Source organism: Staurois parvus, unplaced genomic scaffold, assembly GCF_062004578.1.
Source record: "Staurois parvus isolate SC_StPar_1 unplaced genomic scaffold, SC_StPar_1.0 ptg000031l, whole genome shotgun sequence".
Classification (NCBI taxonomy): Eukaryota; Metazoa; Chordata; class Amphibia; order Anura; family Ranidae; genus Staurois; species Staurois parvus.
Window position 1 is genome coordinate 16,073,695 of NW_028317827.1, and position 27,596 is coordinate 16,101,290.

Below are 27,596 nucleotides of genomic sequence, written 5' to 3' on the forward strand. Positions count from 1 at the left end.
GAGCCTGTATTCCTCATCAGTCACCCACCAGTGTCATCCACCACCACAATACAAGATACAGGCTAACCAGATAAAATGACCCCCTTATTCAGAGTAGTCAAAAACGTTGTGTGTACTCCACCTTGATATTACCTCTGCATATCAATCCCAGTAATGATCATTGGTATCACTCATCTGATGTATGGTATATGATACAGTATATCTCAGTAGATGGTGTTTACACGAAAATCAAGCAACCGAACACTCCTCATAGCATAAAAACATTAAAAAAAAGTTTAATAAAACCTAAAATTACACTTACAAACTAACTGTATATGCATGCAATTGGATAATCACCATGCCAGCATGATAACAGCAAAACTTCCAGTTTTTGTACACAATGTCACAGGGAAGTCTCCCTTGGGAGGTCATTGGCCGAAGTCTCCCCTGTGATGTCATGGGTGGAGTCTCCCCATGACATTATCGCACAAGAGAACCATAAGTTTTGCTGTTATCCATGCCAGCGTGGTGATTATTCAATTGCATGCATATACTATTCGTTTGTAAGTGTAATTTTATGCTCTATTAAATGTTTAAGGTTTTACGCTATGAGGAGTGTTTGGTTTGCTTGGTTTGCATGTATACACCATCTACTGATATATATACCATACATCTGATGAGCAGTACCAATGATCATTACTGGGATTGATATGCAGAGTAAATATCAAGGTGGAGTACACACAGCGGTTTTGACCACTCTGAATATGGGGGTCATTTTATCTAGTAAGCTCACATCTTACTTGTATTGTCGTGGTGGGTGACACAGGCATTGGTGAATGAAGAGGAATATGGACTCCTGATATACTTCAATTCACTTTTTGTGGACTTTTTGATTCTGGACTCACTCTTTCACCATTTATTTTTTGTAATTATTTACAGCATAGATTTAGTTCATGTATGTGTATATTGCATGAATTTTATTGCTTGATTAATTTGAATAAGTCACTATATAGGGCAACACTTCATTTTTACACTATTTGATATTGGAGGGGATATCCTCTTTTGTGTTTGCCGCTGCATTTATTTTTGTGCACAATTTGCGCAGTTTCCATTACTTTTTTCTACAAAATTTTTATAGTCTTCATTTTAAAGGACAATTCCTAAGCACAAAGTCCACTTCTAGCCTTCATCTTCACAGCAGAGCAAAACTATTAAAGTTGGACTGCAAAACAAAACATCAGTTTGTGCCTTGGAGACCTTTGAGATTGGGAAATTTGTAGTACATCAAGCTTTCATGTGATGACAGCACACAGTGACTTATGGGGCAGGTCTGGGGAAAGGGGGTATTTACTTGTTTCATTCTGGCTAAAGAACATGATGCAGGTCCACAATAAACAAGGTGACAGTTTAAAGAAAAACCTCACAAAAAGCTATAAATAACCCACAAATAACAAGTACAAAAGAATTCAAAAATACTTTAATCAAGCCAATAAGATGGTTTAATAATGTTAAACTGGTTCCTCTCCTGATTAGCAGGCATCTCCAGACTCTTCATTACAGAATCTAGTCAAGTTAACCTGGATTCTTTGAAAGAACATATAGCCTGGTGCATGCTTCTAAGTCTGCCACATATTTAGCATTTTTAAAGTGACCAAAAATGCACTTTAAGTAAATAAATCTTTACCAATTTAAAGCGGTGAAACAGTACTTTCCTTATAAAATCACCTCACATCTGAGGAAAAACCGCAACCTTGAATGTGGCCTCCGAATACTTTTGCTGACTCAGTGAAAAGCCAGATACTTAGGCTGAAATTTACATATTTGCGAACATCCTTCCACCATTAAATGCCTCTCAGCCTTCCATGACCTTCTTTTTCCTGAACTATCTGCATACATATCCACTGACAGATAACTGCCTAATGTGATTCCACAATTTTATGATATGCAAATGGCTCAACTTCAGGCTTTCAAGAACTATTTTAGCCATAATGGCTGTCTAGATATGTTTCTAGAGGTGAAGGTTGTATGTCTGTCCTGTCTAAGACTTCAGGGAGTTTTAAATAATCTAATACTCCTCTGTACAATTCCAAAAAAAAAAGTCTAATCTGTTCATGCTGCCTTAGTTAGTTAGTTGGTTTTCAGCTCATGAACAGACTCAACCACGTAAATTGTGAATATGTCACGTGTCTATTTTAATAAAGCTACCATGCAGGTTTCAATATGCCCCTACCCTGCATGATTTGCAAAACCAAATGATGTTGAAAAAGCTTTGGAAAAATGTACTAAACAGCAAAATAAATTATTTTATAACAACGTAGCAAGCACACATCCCTTGTAAGTTCGTGGAGACAGCAAGCACGAAGATCCCTTTGGTCTTTAGGAAGTAACAGTTGAGAGCCTGTAGATACAAGGAATGGATTATGAAGCCATTCTTGAGACTCTTTACTGCAACAGACCAATTCTATCTGTAGTTCTCCTTTGTTGTAGAACATACACACATTCATAAAGCAGCAGGAAAGTGTGCATGTGTTTTTATTTTTCTTGTGTTTTGGCTCTTGGAAGGCACAAAACAAAATTAACATGTTTATGGCAGCCAAAAACCATACAGATTTTGAGACTGTCTTACTGTGCATGTGTTCAAAAGAGATTATGCATAAAGGGATTAAGCATGTAAAGTCACCACACTGAAGGAAGAATAGTTTGTGAGATCCAACTGGGGAGAGGTGCAGCGAGAGGCATTTAGCAGTTCAACACAGAAGGTTCCTTTCCAGTGGCAAACATTCCACAGCACAGCAGGATAATATTCCTGGGTACCTTTCCACAAGCACCCTTCATGGCAGTCTCAACAATGGGTCGCATGCAGCTTCATAACCCTACCCTATTGGTGTGCTTGTTTCTTCAGATCTCTCCTCACCATGTTAAGTTCTCATCACTTCACAGAATAAATTCCACCTTAAAAAGTGCCTGTAGCATGGATACACCACCACCCATCTTTTCCCTCTCTGACCCTGTCTAGGAGTCTAGACCATCTCTGCACCCTTGACCTCTCTGCAACCAAAATTATTTCATTTCTGGAATACTTCTCTCCAGGACAGGTTTTGATTCATGGTGCTTATAAGTGATGAGTGTTGACACACTTTGGCAGTCCCCTGCCAGTACAGTGCATTCCTTCCTTCCTCCTTCTCAATAAGCTGGGTGCTATGGAAGCACTGGTGCGTGCACCCGAGCTGGGCTGTGTGTGTCCACAGACACCCCCCCCCCCCCCCACTCCCTTCTCACAGGAATTTTACTAACACCAGTAGGAGCCTATGGCTTCTGCTGTTCTCAGTCTCCTGTGAGACCAAGAAGTGAGAGGAAAAATGCTGCAGCCGAGATAGTGCTGGAGCAGTATCAGGAGCCGGGTAAGTGTCTGAGGATGGGTTGGGTAGGATAGGTAGTGGGGAGCTTTACTACCAATGCAGAAAATGCATTAAGGCAAAACAAATATTTTGACTGCAGAACCACTTTAATGATAAATTTGTTGTTACTCCACATCATTCTGCATGTAATCAGCATCAGTCACACTTTTTTGTTGGAGGTCAAAAACAGTCTCACAGTTTGATTTTCTGCAAGAACACTTCTCTTAGGTTCCTGCCCTGTATAAAGGATCAAACAACTCTAAAGAGAAAACACACCTGACAACCATCAAGGGAAGCAGAGCCACCAGTTCCACAAACTCTCAGGCTATGAGAGCCCACCTCTTGGCTGTATCACCTCAAATAATCAATAAACTAGCTACAAGCAGCTTACATGGGGCTATCTGCTCATCCGTGTGACAGTGGTGGCCTGGTGCCAGGACATGGATTGAGTCACATGTTGTTTCATACCCAGAAGCATCAGACATTTCCTTCTGCTCCTGCTGCTGAGCGAAAAGATAGGGGAAGCAGAAGAAATGTAAGGATATGGTGCTGGAGATGCAGGAATTAAATCAGTATTAGCAGGACACAGGTTTGCTTTACGGAAAAATGTAGTGATGAAAATAAAGATCCTTCCTTTTATGACCTTCTAAAAATGCTTGTGGATTGGCTGTCTCTGGCTTTCATACTTTGGGTCACTGGGATTGATTTACAAAAGGCAAATAGGCTGTTCACTAATCAAGCAAAGTTGCACTTTGTCCCAGAGCTTAGTGAATGTGGAGAAATTTCACTTTGCAGAGATTACCCAACCTCGTGTAAGGAAAATAAAAACATGTATTTTTGCTTGCGTATGATTGAATGATGGAAGTCAGCAGACCTTCCCCTTATTCACTAAGATTTTGGACAAATTCCCTTCCAAAGTGGGATTTCCCAAAATAAACAACTTCACTGACTCACATGTAGCAAAAGAAGGCAAACCTCCTGATATACATATCAGTTGCTTAGAAGATATTAAAAGCCACTGCATCAGCATGTTAGCTAAGACAGAAGTATATGCAGAAGCAAAGGTTCAAAATGGCAGCCTACAAGTTTATCTCAGTATGCTTCCTTTAAGTGGGTATTTAAAAGCAAATGGCACATTATGTAGCTCTTTATTTAATAAACGCAGTATAGTTATGATCATTATTTTTCTTGTGTGTAACAAATGCATGGTGACAAAATTGAAAAAGAAATAAAAAATGATACTTTTTGAAGTTGTCTTTTATTGACACTATAATGCTTTAGAACAAGCTTGGTTTGGAAAAGGGATGCTATAATATCACATTAAAAGCAAGCTGCTCAAGCAATTAGCTTGATGCCTTGTACTGCAAATGTGAAAAGACAGTGCAGTAGCAGACTGCTAAATTAATAAAGTATAAAACACATAATATTATAGCATAACTTGTATTAAATGCAAAAAAAATAAAGGACAATTAACCTATTTGTGGTTTATAAATGCAAAAAAATATGAGCAATACTGAAAAGATTGATCAGAGTAGCCAGGTAGTCAGGAGAATTTATAACAATACAATTGTAGCATAAAACACAACCATGTATACAGTATTTCTACTTTGTGTGGATAGGAACACAGGGGAAGCTGGAGACACAATAGATCTATACTGTGTACGTGCAGACATCAGAAAGAAAAGTCCGGATGGAGGATGTAAACATAGCAGCAGGCTGTGGTAGTAAGAACAACACATTTATGGAGCTGTGAGAGAAGAAGGGTGGTTAGCTGAGCTCACTGAGGTGGAGGCAAGAGAATAAAGTAAACTTATATCTCCAAAAGACAAACAAACGAAACCAGCGCTCCAATCTTCATGCAAACCAAGGGATTTGTCAAATGCCAACTGAAGAGGTGCTGCCCTTCTGAGATCAGGAAATCTGACCACTGGTGAATAAAAACAAACAAGGGCGCACTCTCATCGTGCATTACCGTGGTATAACACGTAATTTATTAAATAAAAAGGATGTATACTCACAAACCAACGTGATAATGGGCAGTATAGGTGATCCACAGAGCTCTAAGGAAGGGGGTTCAGCTCCCGAAACGCGTCAGTTTATCCGCATCATTAGACACAGTTGTATTGTGACTGTTTTTGTGGATCACCTATACTGCCCATTATCATGTTGGTTTGTGAGTATACATCCTTTTTATTTAATAAATTACGTGTTATACCACGGTAATGCACGATGAGAGTGCGCCCTTGTTTGTTTTTAAACTCATATCTCCCCTTAAGGTGCCACCATTTTCCCCCACAATTACTAACAAGTAGAAAAATGGGACATTAAAGGTACAGAAACATACTCAACCAAAAAGTACAAAAAAATGGGACTTTAAAAGGTACAAAAAACACACCCAACCAAATGGTACAAAAAATGGGGCTTTGAAAGTACAGAAACATACACAACCAAAAAGCAGAAAAATGGTCCAACCAAAAAGATGAAATGTGTTTCTGTACCTGAAGTCACATTTTTCTACTTTTTAGTTAGTTCAAACATAAATACAACTTTAGAGATGTTAGTACTAGTCATATCTGTCAGGTATCTGTTGTATAAATTCTTTCCCACTTCTGTCATTTAGAAGATGGGCTCAGGCCATCAAACAATCCCTGCACTACTTTGACCCATACATGTGCCATAATTCACAATGGCATCAAGACAGTCATTTGACAGCTGGTAATCATATCCCTGGCTCTCAATGTGGATACAGATTTCATGGGTTTTAACATACGGTATACATTTTTGAGATTGCAAACAGGGCTGCTATCCCAAATTCTACGAATTATTTCCAGCAAAGAAGGGTGTTTTTAAACCGCATTAACCTTTCTATTAAAAGGTAACTATTCTATACACATATGAGGAATTCACATTTTTTACTTTAAAGGTATAGGATGGAATATATGTTCACTTTAAGGCTGAGAAAAAACAAAAGTCCATCACATTCAACCTAATCTAATAGCACTAATTCAGAGGAAGATAAAACCAAATTCCAGTGAGACAGCAAACAGTTTAGCTTCATAGGAGAGGAGAAAAACAGAATCTTTCCTGACTCAGTCAATGACATTTAGACAAATTCCCCAGAACATTCCACTAACTAATCTTACCAACTATAGCTTGAGCTGTCCTTTCTAGTACAACAAGCATCCAATCTACATTTAAATTCTCCTATACCGTTGGTCAATATCAGCTATTCCAAAGAGAATGTCAAAGTCTGACTTCCTGTGAAAGCAAGATTACCTAATCCATAGAAAAGACCACTACCTCTCTCTCCTGACGACCACATAAAATAAATCTGCTATGTAGCCTACCTATTTTTTTTTTATACCCAGTTATGTTTTGAAAAAAATTTTCTACCTGTGAATTCCAGGGATATTTGCAGTTTCCTCTAATGGCAGGCCATGCAGGTCAGCAGGGGAATGTGTGTTCTACTGTGTGCAGAAGCCCCTGTAAGCCAAAACAATGTTCCCACAAAGACCCCCCCATCTCTGCTCATATATAGAGACCACGTAGTACATGTTTTTTAGAATCCCATGTACAGGCCAGAGTCTATCTTACTGTTCTTCAACCAGAGAGCTTGACATGAGCCAATTTTTGAACATAAACGGAAGCCAATAAAAGTTACTTAACACAAGGATTAATTTATAAAGTTTAGATAACAAAATAAAATCTTTATTGACCTAACTTGACTATAATGAAGTATGCACCATGTTGTGCAGGCAGCTGGATCCTGTAGAACCTGTGTTGGGATGCCCATCCTCTTCTTACTGCTTTACTTCAGACTACTGCAATGGTTAATAGCACCAAGACTTCTATGGAGCTGCAGTGAACACACCCCTAGTGGGGATCCACCTCCTCTCTCCTTCTCCATTAGGAAAGTTTATTTCATAGTGTGCATGTAACATGATCACTGAATGGTAGAGAGAATCCTGTGACTAATCAAATTTTCCCCCATTCATATATGACCAAGAAACATATGATTCAATCTAAATAATGGCCTGTTGTTTACCCCTATAAGGGAAATCCCAAGTAATCACATTCTGATACTATCCCAGGCCTGCAGATGTTGGCCAAATATGGGATCAAAACCTTTGGACACATTGTCCTTGCTGGTACCCTGCTGACTTTTAGCCTTGGGTAAAACAAATTGGTTAATAACCAATTTTTTTTGGGGGGGGGGGATATATCCAGCTCAGCCAAGCAAAGAAACTTCAGTTTTCAGATTTCAAACTTGAGGCACAATATAATAAGCTGAAATCTATCCTACTAATTCCCCAATCCGTAAAGTGGAACTGCACTGCATCTGAGTATCACAAACTAAAAAATGCTATTTAATTCAATTGTAATATTCAAAGTAAACTCCCCCATCCATCCATGTCTCTATGCTTTATTTTGCTGAAAAATTATTTTGAAAAATACCCCCTGACATTTCTAGCAGTGGCCATCTTGACTTAGGGCAGATGATTCATGTATCATTTACTGGAATCCATCTGCCCTTAGTTCAGACATAGGCTGAGCTGAGAACCCTCCCTCCCCTCCAGATGACTCCTGGGATGTATGCAATCATTTGCTCAGGCCTGGAAATTAGGAAGTAACAGAAGAAATGTAAAAAAAAAGTTTAAAACATGTAACTGTGATATAGTTTTCTATCTATTTACTAATAATAGCAGCATAAGGATTAATAATAATCAATGTTGATTGAAAGAATGAAGTTCCACTTTAATTTAGCTTTCTCTTGTGTGTTGATGGATGTTGAATGTAAAGTTTTAGTTTTTATTTGTGGAAAGAGGATATACCAGAAGAGTATGAGAACAACTGAGATAGATAGCAGGTTAATGATTCTCACACAACTGCTATTTTAGCTAGAGACAAACTACAATATCAAACTCCTTTAAATGATATACTACTTCACTCCAGATCAGCTACACAGAATAGAATGAGTTAGAGCCAAGTCCGGCCCTTGTTGCCATGCAGACACTATAAATAAGTTTTGGAGCTGGGGAACTCTATATACACACAGGTGAATTATGTCTTATTAGAATCCTTCAGACACCATGGGAATTTGTAGTCAAAATTGGCACTCCTTGGCATGCTTAACATTAACCCACTTCCAATCTACAATAAGTTCTGACTTAAGCTACTCCTTTACAATGCATGTAGAAAATAATTCACTTCTATGGAATTCACCTACCATGCCCTAGAAATTAGTTTAGATTACTTTGATCAATTGAGCCTTGCCTCTTTATAAACTTACATACCTTAGATGCAATTGTCCATTTAAATTTGAGAAAGAAAATGATTGCTTAAAAGCTTAATGATAACAAGTAAATGATGGCTTAAGGATGACAAAATGCTTCCTCCTTTGAACTGAGTTTCCTGTGCTGTTTTATATTTCAGAGTAGCATACAACTGTTCATGGTTTTCGTGTCCTGGAGGGCACAGACCTGGAGGAAGGGGTGGTGGTGAATGCATAAAGATGGAGAGGTGTATGTATCTTCTGCATTTCCTTACCCTCTGTTCTGATGACTACTTTACCATAATGTCAAAAAGTCAAAAACTTTATAATGGAAATGTTAAAAAAATGTGTCAAATATTATTAAACAGCTTAATCAGATCACCTGTACAGCAACCAGTAATCGCAAAATAATTGCAAATATATTTTTCATGGTTCCGAGTTACTCGTTCTGTGTTGTGCTCAACAACTGCGATAGTCTCCGGATGAAGTAGCTGCCAGTAGAGTCCTCAGAGACTTGAGGAAGGTTAAATGCAATTATTTCATTGAAATGCTAAAGTAATCATGTAACAGTTCCAAGAAAGAAATGTCATTTACCTATAACTACATCATGACCATCCACGAGGCCCGCCGAGAAGAGCTCCTGCGAAACACCATCTGCTGTATCTTTGGAAACAGGAAAAAAACAGCACATATAAATGACACCTCCAGGACAAAGGCTGAGAGTGAAATGATTCACTTTAGTATGGCATGGCATTTGTGTTGAACCATAAAACTACGTATGGGAAGAAAGGTTAATTCCCTTTGTGTTGTTTATAATGCAGGTGCAGAAAAACAAATCAGCGTGGTTGAATAGATTGCTGCTATATGCAGAACACAACCATCAGCAATAATCTTGGTTATTATGTGATTTGTATAATGATATAAATAAGCTGGTAGCATGATACAAACTGCACTCTTTTCAAAACATAACTTTCACTGAATGTAGTAAAAGCTATCACTGTCAGCTGCAACCTTTGAGATTTGTGTATACAGAAATTATTAGCTGCCAATTTCCGCACTGTCTGTGTCCATGGACTAAAATAAAACCAAAAATCTTTTTGCGCACTCAAAATATTTCTGACTATAGAAAAATAAATAAAACAGCTTGTGGAAAGTGAGTAAAGACCATCAAAAAAAGTCCATTAGCAACAATAGTTTATGTCCATAGGTAAATTAAACCACAAATTCTTATTCCAGTCTTTAGAATCATCAAGAGTAAGTAAACACCTCACAAGATTGGAAAAAAATGACATACAAACAAATAAAAATAGTGCACACTAAGTGGTAACTTAGGATCTCCAAGGCTTGACAAAGAAGGAGGTCCTGTGAAATGCGTAGCCACGCCCAATGCTCCATCCCCATGTGATATCATCCAGGAGATTCCCTGTAACACATTGTGTCTGTGTAGAGAGCTTTGGTCTGTCCTTTAACTTCAGCTATTTCTCCATCTGACAGCACTGTGATCTAGAACTACAAATGTGAATTCAGAAAAGCGCCCATCCTGGGGCATGTTGAGTACATGCCTTTTGTATTTTAATTTTGTGAACTGTCACTTTAATATGAAATTTCACTGCACTTAGTGTGCTTTCTCCTTGTTTTGTTTGTGTGTCTATGGATGCAGGCAGTGCTGCTCAGGATGGAGCCCACAGGTGTGCCACCATAGGAAGCCACCTCCTATGGTGGGACACCAAGAACTGGATAAGCCAGGAGTGCTGGCAGGGAAACCCAGAAGAGGAGGATCAGGGCCGCTCTGTGCAATTCTATTGCACAGAGCAGGTAAGAATAAAATTTTTTGTTTAAAAAAAAAAATTTTTTAAATAACTTTAGGATCCTACAGGGGTAGAAACATGCAAGTTGTCACTGGTGAATTATTTTTCGAGGTGGATGCTCCTCCGCTGTTATCTTTATCCCCTCTTCACTAACTGGTGGGTCACTGACCTATAAAAAGTAGATGTGTATCAGGTGTTGGGCCATGCCATTTCCAAGCCCATTTTTCATTAGATACTGAAGCAAATAATCCTAGAACAGGCACTTTCACAGACAAACTGATAATGGCAGCTCTCACATTTAAGCTGATCATAGACTATACAGAACTGTCTGACCTGTACACACAGTCTGACAATTTCACAATGCTCTTTTGGTGAAAGAATGTCGCTGTTTCCTTTCTGCTTTTAAAAAGAAAACAATAATTCATATTTGATCAAAACTGAAGTGAAACTGCTTGCCTTAAAGAAGTAAAAGCAAAACTTTTTTTACTTTGGATAACATAAGGGAGGGTTATAGCCCGCTTTTTTTTTTTTTATCTGTGTCGCATCATGTCTCATAGCCAAAACAGGAAATGAGAGGAAATCCCTCCAAAGTGAGTCAGCAGAACTAGCGATCCATTGGAAGATTTCCATCCATTGCTTTTCCGGGGACAACTCAAAATTTGGGAGTTTTTTTTACTTTCACGTTTGATGATAACTGTAATCATGACAAACAGAGAGGGTGAATCTCCCCAACGTGGGCATAGACAGCAATAATAACTGACAGGGGTTCAAAGCCCTTTCCACTCTCTCCAAAACTAATTAAGTTATGCCTTTAGTTATACTTTAACCCCTTGGCGCTGGCGCCTCCTGGCCCTTTAAGGATTTCAGAAACTGGGAGGCGGGGTGAGGTTTAGGGTCATGTGACTACCGTGACATGCCGTCACGGCGGTCACATGATTGTAAAAGGTCCCGATCGAAAGAGGAGATTGGGACCTTTCCATGAGTACCGGACATGTGTGCTGGGAGCGCTCAGGGCGCGCGCTCTTAGCACATATGGTTTTTTTTTTTAATAGAATGCAAATGTGCCCAGACACTGGGAGGCCGCACATTTGAGTTCAGCCGGTACCAAGAGATTAATTTCCCTAGACACATAGGGGTTGACTTACTAAAGGCAAATATACTGTGCACTGTAAGTGCAGTTGCACCGGACCTTAGTAAATGAGGTAAAGATTCCCTTTGAAAAGAATACCGAATCAGATGCAAGGAAAATTTAAAAGAAAATTTAAAATAAATTTCACTTGCACATGATTGTATGATAGAAATCAGAAGAGCTTCCCCTCATTTCAGAGGTTCCCCACAGATCTACAGCAACTGCACTTGCAGTGCACAGTATATTTGCCTTTAGTAAATCAACCCCATAATATGAATTCCTTAATAGGTGGGGCAAAGATGTGCATCATAATATGTAGTGCATTGCCACATCAGAGCATAAACATATGCCCCCTCTTTTTTTCCAGATTTAACACACACACAAACACACACACACACACACACATAAAACAATCCCAGAGAAGATGCCCTAAAAGTAAACCTGTAAGCACCATGGGTAATTCCGAATAGCATATGAAAAAGTGCATAATCAGGTCACCTTTAGTGAAAACCACATGTCAAAATGGTAAATAAACCCAGAACTATAGCCAAATGTATATCCAAGTTTTTACCTATGTAAAAGTTAGGTTTGCCATGAACCCTACAGACTACTTTGTGTCCTATAATATCACAGGCAGCCTCATTCACAAAAAAGGAAAAGCTTGGCAGCTGAAAACAGGGGGAATCAAACTCTACTTTTAAAGGGGAAAAATAATCCAGCATGTAAATATCTTTAGAATTTACTGATTTTTTTTAGCATGAAGTTATTTTTCCATGATATACTTTGTTCATCTCCAACACTTACTATTTGAACAGTGCACCGCTGTTACCTCCAAAGTTCTCTGCACCGGTTCCCCAAACTTCAAGGGTTGGGAGCGTGCATGCACCAAGCACATCACAGAGAATAAGTCTCTCTGACAGCATAGGTTCCTGCTGCTACTAATAACATTGCTAATTGGAAGGAATAGCAGGGAAATGGCTTCATCCTGTAGGCTTCTGGGTTGCTTCTATGGGTGGATGCATGTGAGCAGCATAGGGACACTCAGTCCAATACAGAAGTGCAAACATAGAGGTGGCTCTGCGTTTTTATTCATACACTTTCTGGTGTTCACCTTCAAGGCCTGATTCCAGTCTGATCACAATTGTATATCTACAGCGAAGGAAATAAGTATTTGATCCCCTGCTGATTTTGAATGTTTGCCCACTCACAAAGAAATGATCAGTCTAAAAATCAAATGGTAGGTGTATTGTAACACAGAGAGACAGAATAGCAACAACAAATTTTAAAGAAATGCATGTCTAACAAATGATGCACTGATTTGCATGTTCATGAGGGAAATAAGTAATTGATCCCCTTCACAAAACATGACTTAGTACTTGGTGGCAAATCCTTTGTTGGCAATCACAGAGGTCAGACGTTTCCTGGCCACCAGGTTTGTACACATTGCAGGAGGGATTTTGGCCCACTCCTCTCGGCGCCTCCTCTCCAAGTCATTAAGGTTTGGTGGCTAATGTTTGGCAACTCGAACTTTCAGCTCCCTCCACAGATTTTCAATTGGATTAAAGTCTGGAGATTGGCTAGGCCACTCCAGGACCTTAATGTGCTTCTTCTTGAGCCACTCCTTTGTTGCCTTGGCCGTGTGTTTTGGGTCATTGTCATGCTGGAACATCCATCCACAACCCATTTTCAATGCCCTGGCTGAGGAAAGAAGGTTCTCACCCAAGATTTGACGGTACATTGCCCTGTCCATTGTCCCTTTGTGCAGTTGTTCTGTCCCCTTAGCAGAAAAACACCCCCAAAGCAGAATGTTTCCACCACAATTTTTAGACTGATCATTTCTTTGTGAGTGGGCAAACATTCAAAATCAGCAGGGGATCAAATACTTATTTCTTTCACTGTATATATAGTTTACAGCCACCATTGACTCTTACAATTTATAAAGAAAAGAAAACAATTTTGCAATATTGACTTGATCTGTAAAAGCCAACATCACTTTGTCCTTCCTTTCCTTAAATGCATTGCCTATTATATGAAACAGAAAATTTGTTTCCAAAATATGTACTAATATGTGACACATTATTCCTTGGAGAAAGCTCATACAGGTCTGGGGACAGATGCTGCTTCTTATGATGCAGGAAAAAAAGGCTTCAAAACATCTTTTGCACAAATTGAAGCTTTTTGCCTGACAGCTGTTTAAACTCTTCATTTCCACCTAACATTAACCATGTCGATAGCTCAGCGCTACTGGCTTGCAGCCATATTCGTGTTCATGTCTTAAGGGCATCACATGAAACTTAGGTTAGAAATAAAAAATAAGCATTATAAGCTGAAAATGTTATCCTGCAGCGTAGATGAATCTGAATCTCTGCATAAAGTTTGTTTTATAAAAAAGAGTTAGGATCATACTAATTATAAAAATCCACCACTTAAAGGTTGGAGAGACTACCTACAAGACCGTTCACACCAGTTTCCCTTTCTTTAGCACACCTTTGGAAGCTCCAAAACTCAGGAAATTCCTTAATGCAAATAGTGCCTTCTTCTAGAATATTTGTGCTTGCTGTCCCCTACTCTCATGACTCCCCATTGGGTAAACACGGAACATAGTAATAGAGATGCTTAAGAGGAAGGGAAAAGGTCAACTTCCCAGATAAAGTCATTATTTGCATTAGAGAGATCCCAGGTTCCAAGTCTCCTGTTGTGTTCCAGATAAAAGGAGAATAAATATGCAATATCCTGAATGCTTGCTCTAACATGGAAATGGTAGCTTTGCAGGATACGGCCACATGTTTGCTTTTAATTAATCTACAACCCCAATTCCATAAAAAGTTTGGATGCCATGTAAAATACACCTATAAAAAGAATGCAATGATTTGCAAATCTCATAAATCCATATCTTATTCACAATAGAAAATAGAAAACATATTGAATGCTTAAACTGAGAAAATGTACAAAAAAAATAAAAATAAGGTAGTTTTGAAATAAATGTCAGCAACATGTCTCAAAGGGGCCATGTTTACCAGTGTAGCATCCCCTCTTCTTTTAACACACACTCTGTAAATGTTTGGGAACTGAGAAGACATGCTGCTGGAATTTTGGGAGAGGAATGTTGTCCCATTCTTGCCTGATATAGGATTCTAACTGCTCAACAGTCCTGGGTCATCTTTGTCATATTTTTCATTTCATGATGGTGCCTTTCCAGATGTGCACGTTGCCCATTCTATATGCACTAATGCATCCCCATACCATCAGAGATGCAGGCTTTTGAATGGAATCCTGATAACAAGCTGGAAGGTCTCTTTCCTCTTTAGTCCAGAGGATGTGGTGCCATGGTTGCCAAAAAGAATGTCAGATTTTGATTAGTCTGAGCATAGAACAGTTTTCCACTTTGTATCAGACAATTTTAATGATTTTGGGCAGAACTCTGTGAATGACGTGGCCGTGTGAGAGAAACTCCGCACGGCCATGCTGTTTTTAAAAAGTGACAATAAGTCGCTGATCGCCGCCATTATTAGTAAAAAAAAAATTCCAGTATCTATACCACCATTTGTAAACGCTACAACTTTCACGTAAACCAATTACTTTATACATATTGGAATCTTTTTTTTTAGCAAAGACATGTCGCTGAATACATTTTGGCCTAAATTTATGACAAAATGTTTATACTCCCCAGCAAAACATCTGCATTGATGAGTCCCTCATTAATTTTTCTGGCCACCTTGCATTCAAACAATTTCTCCCCAGGAAGTGTGCCAGATATGGGGTCAAGATGTATAAGACTCGTGAGAGGGCAACAGGCTATACATACAAGTTACAGATTTACAAGGGAAAAGATAGTCACATGGAGCCCCCCAGATGCCCAGACTACATGGGGAGCAGTGACAAGATAGTTTGGGACTTGGTGTCATCCTATTTCTATATGGGGTACCACTTATACATGGACAATTTTTATTCAAGTGTGCCACTATTTAGACATTTGCAGAATCTTGGAATTGGCACATGTAGCACCATGCAAACTAATCATTGGGGCTTCCCCCAATGGCTTGTAAATACCCGTCTTAGAAAGGGGGAAAAAGCCTGCTTGAGAAATGAGGATGTCAGTCAGCTGCAGCACCGACTTGTTTATTCTGACAGCAACAGGGTCTTGCTCTCAGAATATACATAAGCAGGTGTGTGCAGTGCTGTTGGATGAGATTTTCATCCGCAGTTAAAAAAAGAGCATATGCCGAAGCATGGGGGCCTGAGGATGGCCAGTGGGTTTATGGCCCCTATGCTTCGGCATATATATTTTATATTATTTTTTGGCACATTTCATGTGTGCCCACCATTAGAAGTGGGTGGATGCAGGGTGGTATATTCTAATAGTGGGCATACCACACACTTTTTCTGGCCCACAGGCTGCATAAAAAAAAGAACATAGCATATACACCCAACAAGGACCAGCGACATACTGGTACATCACTGGACTTTGAGTGGCTATACCAGGATGATGCCTGCAGCTGCAGGCATCATCCTGGTATTGTTTTTTTCAGCTGGCAATCGGCTTTTATGTAAAAACAATCCTAGTGGCTAATTAGCTGCAGGATTGCTTTTACAAGCAGTGGGAGAAGATGCCCCCCCCCCCTCTGCATTCCATGGTCTTCTCGGGCAGTCCCGTGCTATCGGGGGAACCTGAGAATGCAGCCGGTTGTCCTGCCAGGCAACTTTAGAGCTGACTGGAGACTGGAATGGTGCCAATCATCTCTATAGTCTAAGAAATTGGAAGCTATGAGCATTTCATCACTACAGTTTTGCAGGATATAAACAGCGCTATTTATAAATTGGGAAAGTATCTGATCACACCGACCTTGGTGAGATTAGATAATGTAAGAGCAGAGGAGATATCCAGAGTCTGATAGACCCCAGATTTCTCAAAAAAGAATATATGACAATGCCCATTGAAGTTATAGGGGATATTTGCACTCCCTGTGATAGCATTAAAAGTGATTAAAAAAAAAATTAAAGGAACAGTGTAAAAATAATTTAAAAAAATCAAAATAACTTAGAGAAAAAAAAAGTGCCCTCGTCTCCCGCACCTGCGTGTTCAAGCGTTGACCCTATGCCAGTATGTGAACAGCGGTTGCACCATGCATGTGGGGTATCGCCGTGAACGTCAGATCAAGGGAAGTAATTCTAGCACTAGATCTCCTCTGTAAATCTAAAAAGGTAAATCGAAAAGCTTTTAAAGTTTTGCCTATGGATATTAAAAATGTATGCAGTTTGTCATCATTGCACGGGGCATGCACAGTTTTAAAACATGTCATGTTTGGTATCTATTTACTTGGCATACCATTATCTTTTATATGTTACCAAATAATTGGATAATATATTGTGTTTTTGTGCATTAAAACAAAAAAAAGTGTATTGTTTAAAAACATAAAAAATTGCAGCACCCACCATTTTATTTACTAGGGTGTCTGCTTTAAAAAAATATATAATGACCCCTTTTTGGAAAGTAAACACCCCAAACTATTTGCTGAAAGGCATGTTGAGTCAATAGAAGAATTTATTTTTTTTACCACAAGTTTTTGGAACATTAACAATAAATACATATTTTTGTATACAAAATTGTCACTTAAATGATTTATTGCTCACCATGCCATGGGAATATGTGGAATTACTTCCCAAAAAACATTCTGCTACTTCTCCAGAGTATGAGGGTACCACATGTGAGAGACTTTTTGGCAGTCTAGCCAAGTACAGGACCCAAAAATCGAATAAGCACCTTCAGGCTTTTAAAGGGCTTTATTTCCTCTTTACTCTTCCTGGTTACCTATCACAGTTTTGGAGCCCCTGAAATGCCAGGATAGCACCCCCCCCCCAAATGACCCCTTTTTGGAAAGTAGACACCCCAAGAAACTTGATAAGAAGCATGGTAAGTATTTTGTAGATCTTGTTTGTTGTCACATGTTTTTGGAAAATAAAGAAAGAAAACAAAAACATTTTTTTCTTTTCTTTTTTATATTTCAAAAGAAAAGAAAAGATCTGCAAAATACTCACCATGCCTCTCTTTAAATTCCTTGGGGTGTCTACTTTCCAAAAAGGGGTCATTTGGGGGGGGTTTGGTGCTATCCTGGCATTTCAGGGCCTCTGAAACCGTGATAGGTAGTGAGGAAGTGAAACTCAGAAGTTGCGCACCTCAGGCTTTCAAAGTGGTATTTGGATTTCAGGCTCCTGTATGTGGCTAGGCTCCCAAAAAGTCTCACACATGGTATCCCCATACTCAGTAGAAGTAGCAGAATGTAATTTGGGGTGCGATTCCACATATACCCATGGCTTGTGCGAGAAATAAATCATTTAATTGACAACTTTGTGTAAAAAAAAATACAAAAATGTTTTTGTCATTTTCCAAAAGGCCTGGTCAGAAAAGGGGGTAAATCCTTAGGAGGGCAAGTGGTTAAAACAGTACATTTTAATCAGGTTAAACATTTCATATGTTTTTTATTTACTATTGTGAATAAAATAAGGGTTTATGAGACTTACAAATCATTGCATTCTGTTTTGATGTAGATTTTACACAGCATCCCAACTTTTTTGGAATCAGAGTATTAAGAATAAGAATAAAAAAAACCTGAAAAAACATTTGTTATGTTGCTAACAAAAAGCACCATGACTGTGACCATAGCAAATCACGACAGTGAAGAATAAACATATGTAATTTGAATTAAACTATTTCAACATTTTAAGTTGGAAGTCTACAGTCCTGTGAAAAAGGAAGTAGACCCCATGAATATAGTTGACTTTTTCATATTTGGAACGGCAAACATTAGATCTAGATTTAAATAGTGCTCACAGATAAAGATAATATATTTGAATTATTGACACATAAAATTTACATAGTGTATTTATTTTTTTTTATGTAAACTAATAAATATGCAGATTTGTCACATGAAAAATAAGTACACCCCTATTATCATTACAAATCCATAGAAATTAGAATGGGGTGTTCCAGATTAGGTGTCAATGGTTAGAACCTCCTTGGGGGTATGCAGGTGGAACCTGACTTATTTAAGCCTCAGATATTTATGATCTGGTCTTATCGTTGCTAATAAAAGCTGTGATATCAGCATGCCGATATCAACAGAGCTTTCTAAAGACCTCAAAAATTTGGTTGTGGATGCCAAGGAGTCTGGTAGGGCATTTAAAAGATTGCTCAGTGATTGGCAATCAATTGTTTCTCTGAAAGGAAAAAAAAAAATTTAATTTAAAACAGCTAATTTATCCAGGACTGGTCAGACCAACCCTAAGCAGCTGGGGCATTCCCCACAGTTGCATCTATACACACCCCTTGTATGTGTGCGGCTGCAGGGCAGGGAATGCATTGGCCACTTATAATTGGCAGTTTGCAATGAGAGCTTCCTGGTGGGATAGCTCAGGTGGGTTTGGACTAGGATCCAAACAGGCCTTAGGTCATCTCTACCTTGGAACAAAGTGTTAAGGACTAATCAGTCAAAAATAGAGTTGTTTGGTTGAGGTGACAGTAGACATGTTTTACTTTGCTATGGGATTTTCCCTTGCATAGTAAATGCGGGGAAAACTTGCTTTGCAAAGAATACCCAATCACCTGTAAGGTAAATAAGTATATTATATTAAGTATAAGTAAATAAGTATAACTCTTTTTTTTTATTTTTTATCTGTCTAGCTGGAGAGTGTACTAAAAATTGTACTGTTCTGTGGATTGCCCTGCAAATGTGTACCCTTACTTTTGCTAAGTCAAACTAGGACATTTAATTTTACAGGTATAAAAAGGAATGCTAATGTGGCAGTACTACACGCAGTAATAAGTGGCAAGTGTGTCCTATTACTGATAGGTGGTGCACATGTTGCAGACGAGTCTGGACACCATTAATCAAGATGGCAGACAAAAGTGTTAGTGCGTGCATGGAACACTGTGTGGAGATGAAGTTTCTTATGAACAAAGGCATAAAACTCGAGGATATCTAAAGATGATTTCAAGCACAGTACAATGATGAGACCCTCAGCCACAGTAAAATATCTGAATGGTGTAAATGTTTCAAACTTGGCCATATGTCCATCAGTGATGACCCTGGCTGTGGTGGTTCCCAGCCCACAGCAGCCATTCCTGTGAACATTCAACGCCTAATCCTGGATAATCAATGCATAACCTGCTGTGAATTTGCACAAGAGACTAATCTTTCTATGGGACTGGTGAACACAATCATTGACAAAGTAAAGTACTCTGTCCTAGCATGGTTCAGGCATACATGACAAATTTTTCTATGCTGAAGCTTTCCGGGCATTATTTAAATGCTGGGATAAGCATATAAATGTAGCAGGGGAGTATGTTGAACAATAAATGTTCCACTCCTTGAAATTTGTGCTTTTATTATATAAACTCAGAAGCCTGGTTTGACTTTAACGCACCTTGTGTAAATTGTTGAGTTTATGCAAACAATTCTTAGCCAACTGCAAATAATGTTGGATCATTGAAAACCACGTGCATGGAGTTTTTTTTAAACAGAATATATATATATATATATATATATATATATATACACACATACACATATATACAGTTAGGTCCATATATATTTGGACACAGGCACAATTAGCAAATTTTTTGATCTGTATGCCACCAGAATAGCTTAAAACTAAACAATCCAAATTAATATGAAGTGTAGACTTTCAACTTTAATAAAAATTAAAAAGTGTGGCGCCACACTTTTTAATTTTTATTTCTGTTGATCATGGGTATATGATGTAGTGTTGGCGGCTTCTCTCTTAAGTTGATTGAATATTATTGTTTGGGGGTTTAGTAGTGTGGGGGGTTCACACCATCCCTGTTAGTTCATATTTTTTCAGTAGCGCAGGAGGTTCACACTATTCTTGTTAGACTTTCAACTTTAATTCAAGGAGTTGAACATAAATATCAAGTACAAATTTTAGGAACGGCAACCATTTGTATACAAAGTCCCTCCATTTTCAGAGGCTCAAATGTAATTGGTCAAATAAATATAATCACATAAAATGTTCTCTTTTTATATTTTGTTGATATCCTTTACTGGCAATGACTGTCTGAAGTCTGGAACCCATGGACATTACCAAAGACAGGGTTTCCTCCTTTCTGAGGCTTTGCCAGGCTCTAACTGCAGCTGTCTTCAGGTGTTCTTTGTTTGTGGGTCTTTCTGCCTTTAGTTTTGCCTTCAGCAAAAGAAATGCATGCTCAATTGGGTTGAGAACAGGCCATTGCAGACTGTTCCACTTCTTTTCCTTCAAAAGCTCCTGGGTTGATTTTGCGGTGTGTTTTGGATCATTGTCCATCTGTTCCGTGAAGCACCGTCCTATCAACTTTGCTGCATTTGGCTGAATCTGGGCTGACAGTATGGGGTTTATTTACTAAAGCTGGAGAGTCCAAAATCAGACTCCCTTCTGCATAGAAACCAATCAGCTTCTAACCTCAGCTCGTTCAATGAAGCTTTGGCAATGAAACCTGGAAGCTGATTGGTTTCTATGCAGAAGGGAGTCTGATTTTGGACTCTCCAGCTTTAGTAAATAAACCCCTATATCTCTAAACACTGCAGAATTCATCTGGCTGCTTCTGTCTTCTGTCACATCATCAATAAACACCAATGACCCAGTGCCACTGGAAGCCATGCATGCCCATGCCATTACACTGCCTCCACCATGTTTTACAGATGACGTTGTGTGCTTTGGATCATGAGCTGTTCCTTGCCTTCTTCACACTTTTTTCTTCCCATCATTCTGGTATAGATTAATCTTAGTTTCATCCGTCCAAAGAATGCTTTTCCAGAACTGGTCTGGCTTGTTAGATTTTTTTTGGCAAAGTCTAATCTGGCTTTTCTATACTTCAGGCTTATGAATGGTTTGCACCTTGTGGTGAACCCTCTGTATTTGCTCTCATGAAGTCTTCTCTTGATTGTAGACTTTGATAATGATACGCCCACCTCCTGGAGAGTGTCCTTCTCTTGTCTGGATCTTGTGAATGTGTTTTTCTTTACCATAGAGGGGATCCTGTGATCATCCACCACTGTTATCTTCCGTGGACGTCCATGATTTTGTATGTTGCTGAGCTCACCAGTGCGTTCTTCTTTCTTCAGAATGTACCAAACTGTTGATTTGGCCACTCTCTGATGGATTTGTTTCATTTTTGAAGCCTTACAATGGCCTGTTTCACTTCAATGGACAGCTCCTTTGAACGTGTAATAACTTGAATATATTTTGGTAAATACCTGAAAAAAAACTAAAATTGTGCCTGTGTCCAAATATATATGGACCTAACTGTGCGAATGTATACAGTGGGGATCGAAAGTTTGGGCACCCCAGCTAAAAATTTGTATTAATGTGCATAAAGAAGCCAAGGAAAGATGGAAAAATCTCCAAAAGGCATCAGATTACAGATTAGACATTCTTATAATATGTCAACAAAAGTTAGATTTTATTTCCATCATTTACACTTTAAAAATAACAGAAAACAAAAAAATGGTGTCTGCAAAAGTTTGGGCACCCTGCAGAGTTAATATCTTGTACTGCCCCCTTTGGCAAGTATCACAGCTTGTAAACGCTTTTTGTAGCCAGCCAAGAGTCTTTCAATTCTTGTTTGAGGTATCTTTGCCCATTCTTCCTTACAAAAGTCTTCCAGTTCTTTGAGATTTCTAGGCTGTCTGTCACGCACTGCTCTTTTAAGGTCTATCCATAGATTTTCAATTATGTTGAGGTCAGGAGATTGTGAAGGCCATGGGAAAACCTTCAGTTTACGCCTCTTGATGTAATCCCCCGTGGATTTCGAGGTGTGTTTAGGATCATTATCCATTTGTAGAAGCCATCCTCTCTTTAACTTCAGCTTTTTCACAGATAGCATCAAGTTACCATCCAAAATTTGCTGAAATTTTATTGAATCCATTTTTCCTTCTACTCGTGAGATGTTCCCTGTGCCACTGGCTGCAACACAACCCCAAAGCATGATTGATCCAACCCCATGCTTAACAGTTGGACAGAGGTTCTTTTCATTAAATTCTGTGCCCCTTCTTCTCCAAACGTACCTTTGCTCATTCCGGCCAAAAAGTTCAATTTTAACCTCATCGGTCCACAGAACTTGTTTCCAAAATGCATCAGGATTGTCTATATGTTCATTTGCAAAGTTCAAACAATGATTTTTGTGGTGAGGATGTAGAAGAGGTTTTCTTCTGATGACTCTTCCATGAAGACCATATTTGTACAAGTATCTCTTTATAGTGGAATAGTGTACCACAACTCCAGTGTCTGCCAGATCTTTCTGGAGGGATCGTGCAGTCAAACGTGGGTTTTGAATTGTTTTTCTCACAGCTGTTCTGTCTGATATTTTTCTTGGTCTTCCAGATCTTGCTTTAACTTCCACTGTTCCTGATGACTGCCATTTCTTAATTACATTCCGAACAGAGGATATTGACATCTGAAAACGCTTTGCTATCTTCTTATAGCCTTCTCCAGCTTTGTGAGCGTCAACTATTTTCAGTTTCAGTTTTCTAGACAACTGCTTAGAAGAACCCATGGTGCTGATTGTTGGGGCAAGGTCAGATGAGTCTGGGCATTTAAAACCTTTGAGATTGACATCACCTGGTCTTCCCAGACGATGATTGAGAACAATCCATGACACTGGCAGGTCTCAGCTTGGCAAGGGGGCAGTGCATGCTATAAATTCTGCAGGGTGCCCAAACTTTTGCAGATGCCATTTTTTTGTTTTCTGTTATTTTGAAAGTGTAAATGATAGAAATAAAATCTAACTTTTGTTGACATACTATAAGAATGACTAATCTGTAATTTGATGCCTTTTGGAGATTTTTCCATCTTTCCTTGGCTTCTTTATGCACATTAATACAAATTTTTAGCTGGGGTGCCCAAACTTTCGATCCCCACTGTATATATATATATATATATATATATATATATATATATTTACAAGGCTGAGAGTTTATTCAATTTCTCTGAAAGATTCAGTTTACAAGGTTAACATTCAAATTTATCACAAAACATCTTGCAGAGGAGCTAGCTTGTGGCATTTTAGGCCTCATGAACATCATCAGTGCCAAAAATGGAGCATTCAGGGCCAAAAAGTGAACAGTGGTGAATGAATACAAACAAAAACAATGGTTTTCTATGTACTTTTATCCATTTTATGTTTACTTTAGAAAAGCTTAGCCTTGATTACCAAATAACCCAAATTGTGTTCGAGGCTCATTTAGTCTTGATTTTGCAGAGTTGACAGGCATTAAGGCCTGTCAAGTAAAAGAATGAAAATGGACATATTTTAATGCATCTAAACTGATATTCTTCTGGGAAAAAACACTGCCAGAAACATGTATACAAAAACATACAAACTTGAATTCAAGTGTGTATGAGGCCTTAAAGTCCTGAATGCCATGTTCTCCTCACCCCCGCCTTCAATTAGCATAAAGTTGAGATACTGGAAGGCAGGGTCTGTGACTAGCCAAAGAGGAAATAAAAAGCATGAATAAAGAGTGCCTTGCGTGCCTAGAAACAGCAGTTCTGGGATATGTAAAGTAAAGCAAAACCTAAAACCTATTAAAGTCAGCCCCTTTCCAGCTAAGAAAAAACATGAATACAAAGGAAAGTTTAAAATTGGAAAGATAAAAGGAAAAAATGCTCAAAAGAGAAAAATGGAAAACAGAACAAAAACAAAACACAAAACAATAACCAAAAACATTAATTTTAGTAATGAACACACCTCTATATACACATGCTTTTCTGCATTGCAGAAACAAATCTGACAAGATTTTTTAAAGCAGCCCTTTTCCTTTTGCCAAAATTTACAGAAATGGCTGCCAAATATGAATTTTTCAGCCTATAAAAAAATCACCTGTGCATAATCCATAAATAGAGAAATCGCTAAAGTCTGTCTCCAGGTACCACCCTTCCTATTGCAAAGCTTAGAAAAGTTGAAACCATGTTGTCAATTACAGAGTGCATTTCACAGTACATGGGGCCTTGTCTTCTGCCCAAGTCAATATAAAGTCCCAGCCCACATCTACTAAACCCATTCCCTGACATTCAACTGTCAAATGTTAGAGCTTTGGAGAACAGTAAGAACTCTAGAATTTAATTGGTGAGTGAGAGATCCATTTTAACATGGAAAGAAGTCAAAGCCCAATGTACAGCTTGTGTCCGGGAATCAAGAGGGCTCCATATGGACAGATGAGTTCATTTGAAAACTAGCACAGGGAATTGCACATTAGCACTGCTGGCACCTAGATAAGGATCTCTTTAAAGCTGAATTTTAAGAATTCAGCCACTTTGCAAAATGTGCTGGCATAATATGTGTTAAGTCCAACAAGGTGCATGCCACCTCCTGGACTTATAGCTTTAATTTACATCTGACAGTTGTATGAAGCTCTGGGAGGAATGCTATTGTTACACTTCCAGAGCTCCGACGCTGGACATTCTGGTATCAGCTCTTTGAGCTACAGAGACCTGGGAGTGTAGCAATAGCTATTCTCCTGCAACTCCAGGAGCTCCTTGCTGAACTCATGGTGTGCCTGCACATTTTACAAAGTGTCTTAATTCCTACAGTTCAGCATTGATGTTTGTGTAATAATGCCGTTTCCGTTTGAATGTGTATTACCTGTACATTTATACTGTACCCAATATTGTACCAATTATCCAAACTCATCAATATCAATTCACAGACCAGCATTTTATGCACTTGTCAGAACTGCCAAACAGTCAATCCTGATCTGGAACTGGTTGTAAATTATCCAGCCAGTTATACATTTTTCCCTACACTGAAAACCTAGAATATACAGTATGTAACATACATGATATTACTTACTGGCAAGCTAAAAAAAATGGATAATTTTGTTGAGTTTGCACTCTTTCACTTTAAGTAGGCTGTTTTAGCCCAGGCAGCATCGAAACTGGGTAAATGCAGAAAGACAATGGAAAAGAATTTATAAAACATGTGCCTTACCCTTCTGTATTCATACCAACAAAGCGATGTCAAGACTGGAGATATGTTGACACTTATCTTTGATATATTGTATCACTGGATGCCAAACCCATTGACTTGCTTTCACAATAATCTTTTAAATAAAAGCTTGGGAACCACTGTGACCATTTCAGTTTGGCACTCTTTAAGGTCAATCAGTGTAAAGGGGGGGGGGGGAGTTGAATAATTTATATGAGAATAACTGTTTGATAATAAAATAAAGCCAAAGTTTGTACTTTGCATATTGGTGAACTTGGTGGGGCTTATAATTGTTACAAGGAAATACTTTAAAACCAATTGTTTTCTAAGGTAAATGTACATTTATTGGCACCATACTGTACTTGCTACAAATAAAAATACAACAACCGTTACTGAACATCAGCCATGCATTACAAACATGATGTTCTAATAAGCTTCATCTATTTTTCTGTAAATTCACTTGTAGGGCCTACAAGATCTGCCTGCTCCCAGCACTTACTGCTTTTGATGGTTAGATTCATGATTAACTACTCAGATCCGTAGTGGAACAATTACCTGGACTTTGAATTTGCTATTTTTGGCCCATAAATACTACTTTAAACTGGCATGAAGTAGATAGTACCAGTCAGATTTTATCTTTCAATAAGTCTTTATTGAGCATATAGTGATACAATAGCAAAATGAAAAATGGATGCAGATGTTGATTGTATCCATCAGATATATTGGTTCTATGGTCAGTTCTGGTGCAGAAGAGAAATTTGTACATATTGGTAACAATCCAATAGGGGTAAGTAGTAGGTCTCTTGTAATTCAGTAAAAGGCTTAAATTTCCCATTTCTAATGAAATCCTGAAATGCACGAACAGCTAGTTGATTGGATTTAGGATTGTGTAGCACTTAACGTGGAGAATTGGCAAGCTGCCTACATAGTAGCATATGTTGAAGAGTAGTGTGATAAGGATAGAGCGTCACCTGTCAGGCCTGTGAGTAGGTAGGTTGTGGAGGAGTTGGGGGTTAGAAACAAGGGTTTCATGTATGACCAAAATTTGTTTGGGTTGGGTTTCCACCAGTACCTTGATTGATCCAACAGTGTGGCCAGGTAATAAAGGTAGAATTAAGAAGGGAAAGTCCTCCAAATTTACATATATCCTTCAAAAAAATCATAGGCATATCTAGATTTCTTCCCTTCCAAATACTGTATATTGTCTGATTAATGTGCAGAGATTTTACCAATTAGATTTTAAATAACATTTTAATAATATCTAATATTATAATAATATATAATACCCCTTTGACAACGAGCGTGTTGCTCGAAACATGTTAGGGGATCCACCCAATTGATGCCACTAGCCACTAGGGAGCCATTAACCACCAGGGAGCCTAGGAATTAGGCCTGGAGGCTGTTTTGTGCTCTAAATGTGAGTTGTTTTACTGTTTACATTGGATTTTACTGGAATAAAGACGTACTTCACTATCAGTACCATTTTGCCCCCTGGCTCGTTATTTACGAGCCTTGCAAGGTGGAGCTTTTCAGGAAGAGTATCACTAGGAGTCTGGACTTCGCTGGACCTGCCGGTGAGCCTGAGGTGACCCCCGAGTGAGTTTCACCATCCCCGAGTGTCTACCATGGTGACCGGATGCTGCCTAAACTGCTGACCGGGCCTTGATGTCCGCTGATGACATACATGATGACATACATACAACGCTCAGTTTGTATGTTCTTGTGGTAAGCGATAAATTGCACTAGATTCTTCGAAAAGTTAAACTGGATTTGGAGCACACCGAGCACCAACTGCTTCTGTCATCACTTTGTGCATTTATTTTCTCATATATATGTTATATCACTCTATGTATTTATCTTCATTTATATCACTATAAGTATTATCTATGCTTGACTGGCTGATTATATGAGTCTCACCATAGGGACTCTTATATGTTGATCTAGTGATATGTGGTTGATCCATGCATCATATAAATCGCCATATCGTCCTATAACGCTGCATACCCCACTAATTTATCTAATAATATCTGTGCCT

General features: G+C 38.6%; 1 protein-coding gene across 1 annotated transcript in view; it reads right to left on the bottom strand.

Moving 5' to 3' along the window:
- STK39 (serine/threonine kinase 39) overlaps nucleotides 1–27,596 on the bottom strand; it is a 466,349-nt gene that overhangs the window by 92,506 nt on the left and 346,247 nt on the right. Inside the window, exon 16 of the mRNA XM_089660286.1 lies at nucleotides 9,244–9,312. Within this exon, the coding sequence (XP_089516412.1) occupies nucleotides 9,244–9,312 (69 nt within the window). The remainder of the gene's footprint in view (nucleotides 1–9,243; nucleotides 9,313–27,596) is intronic.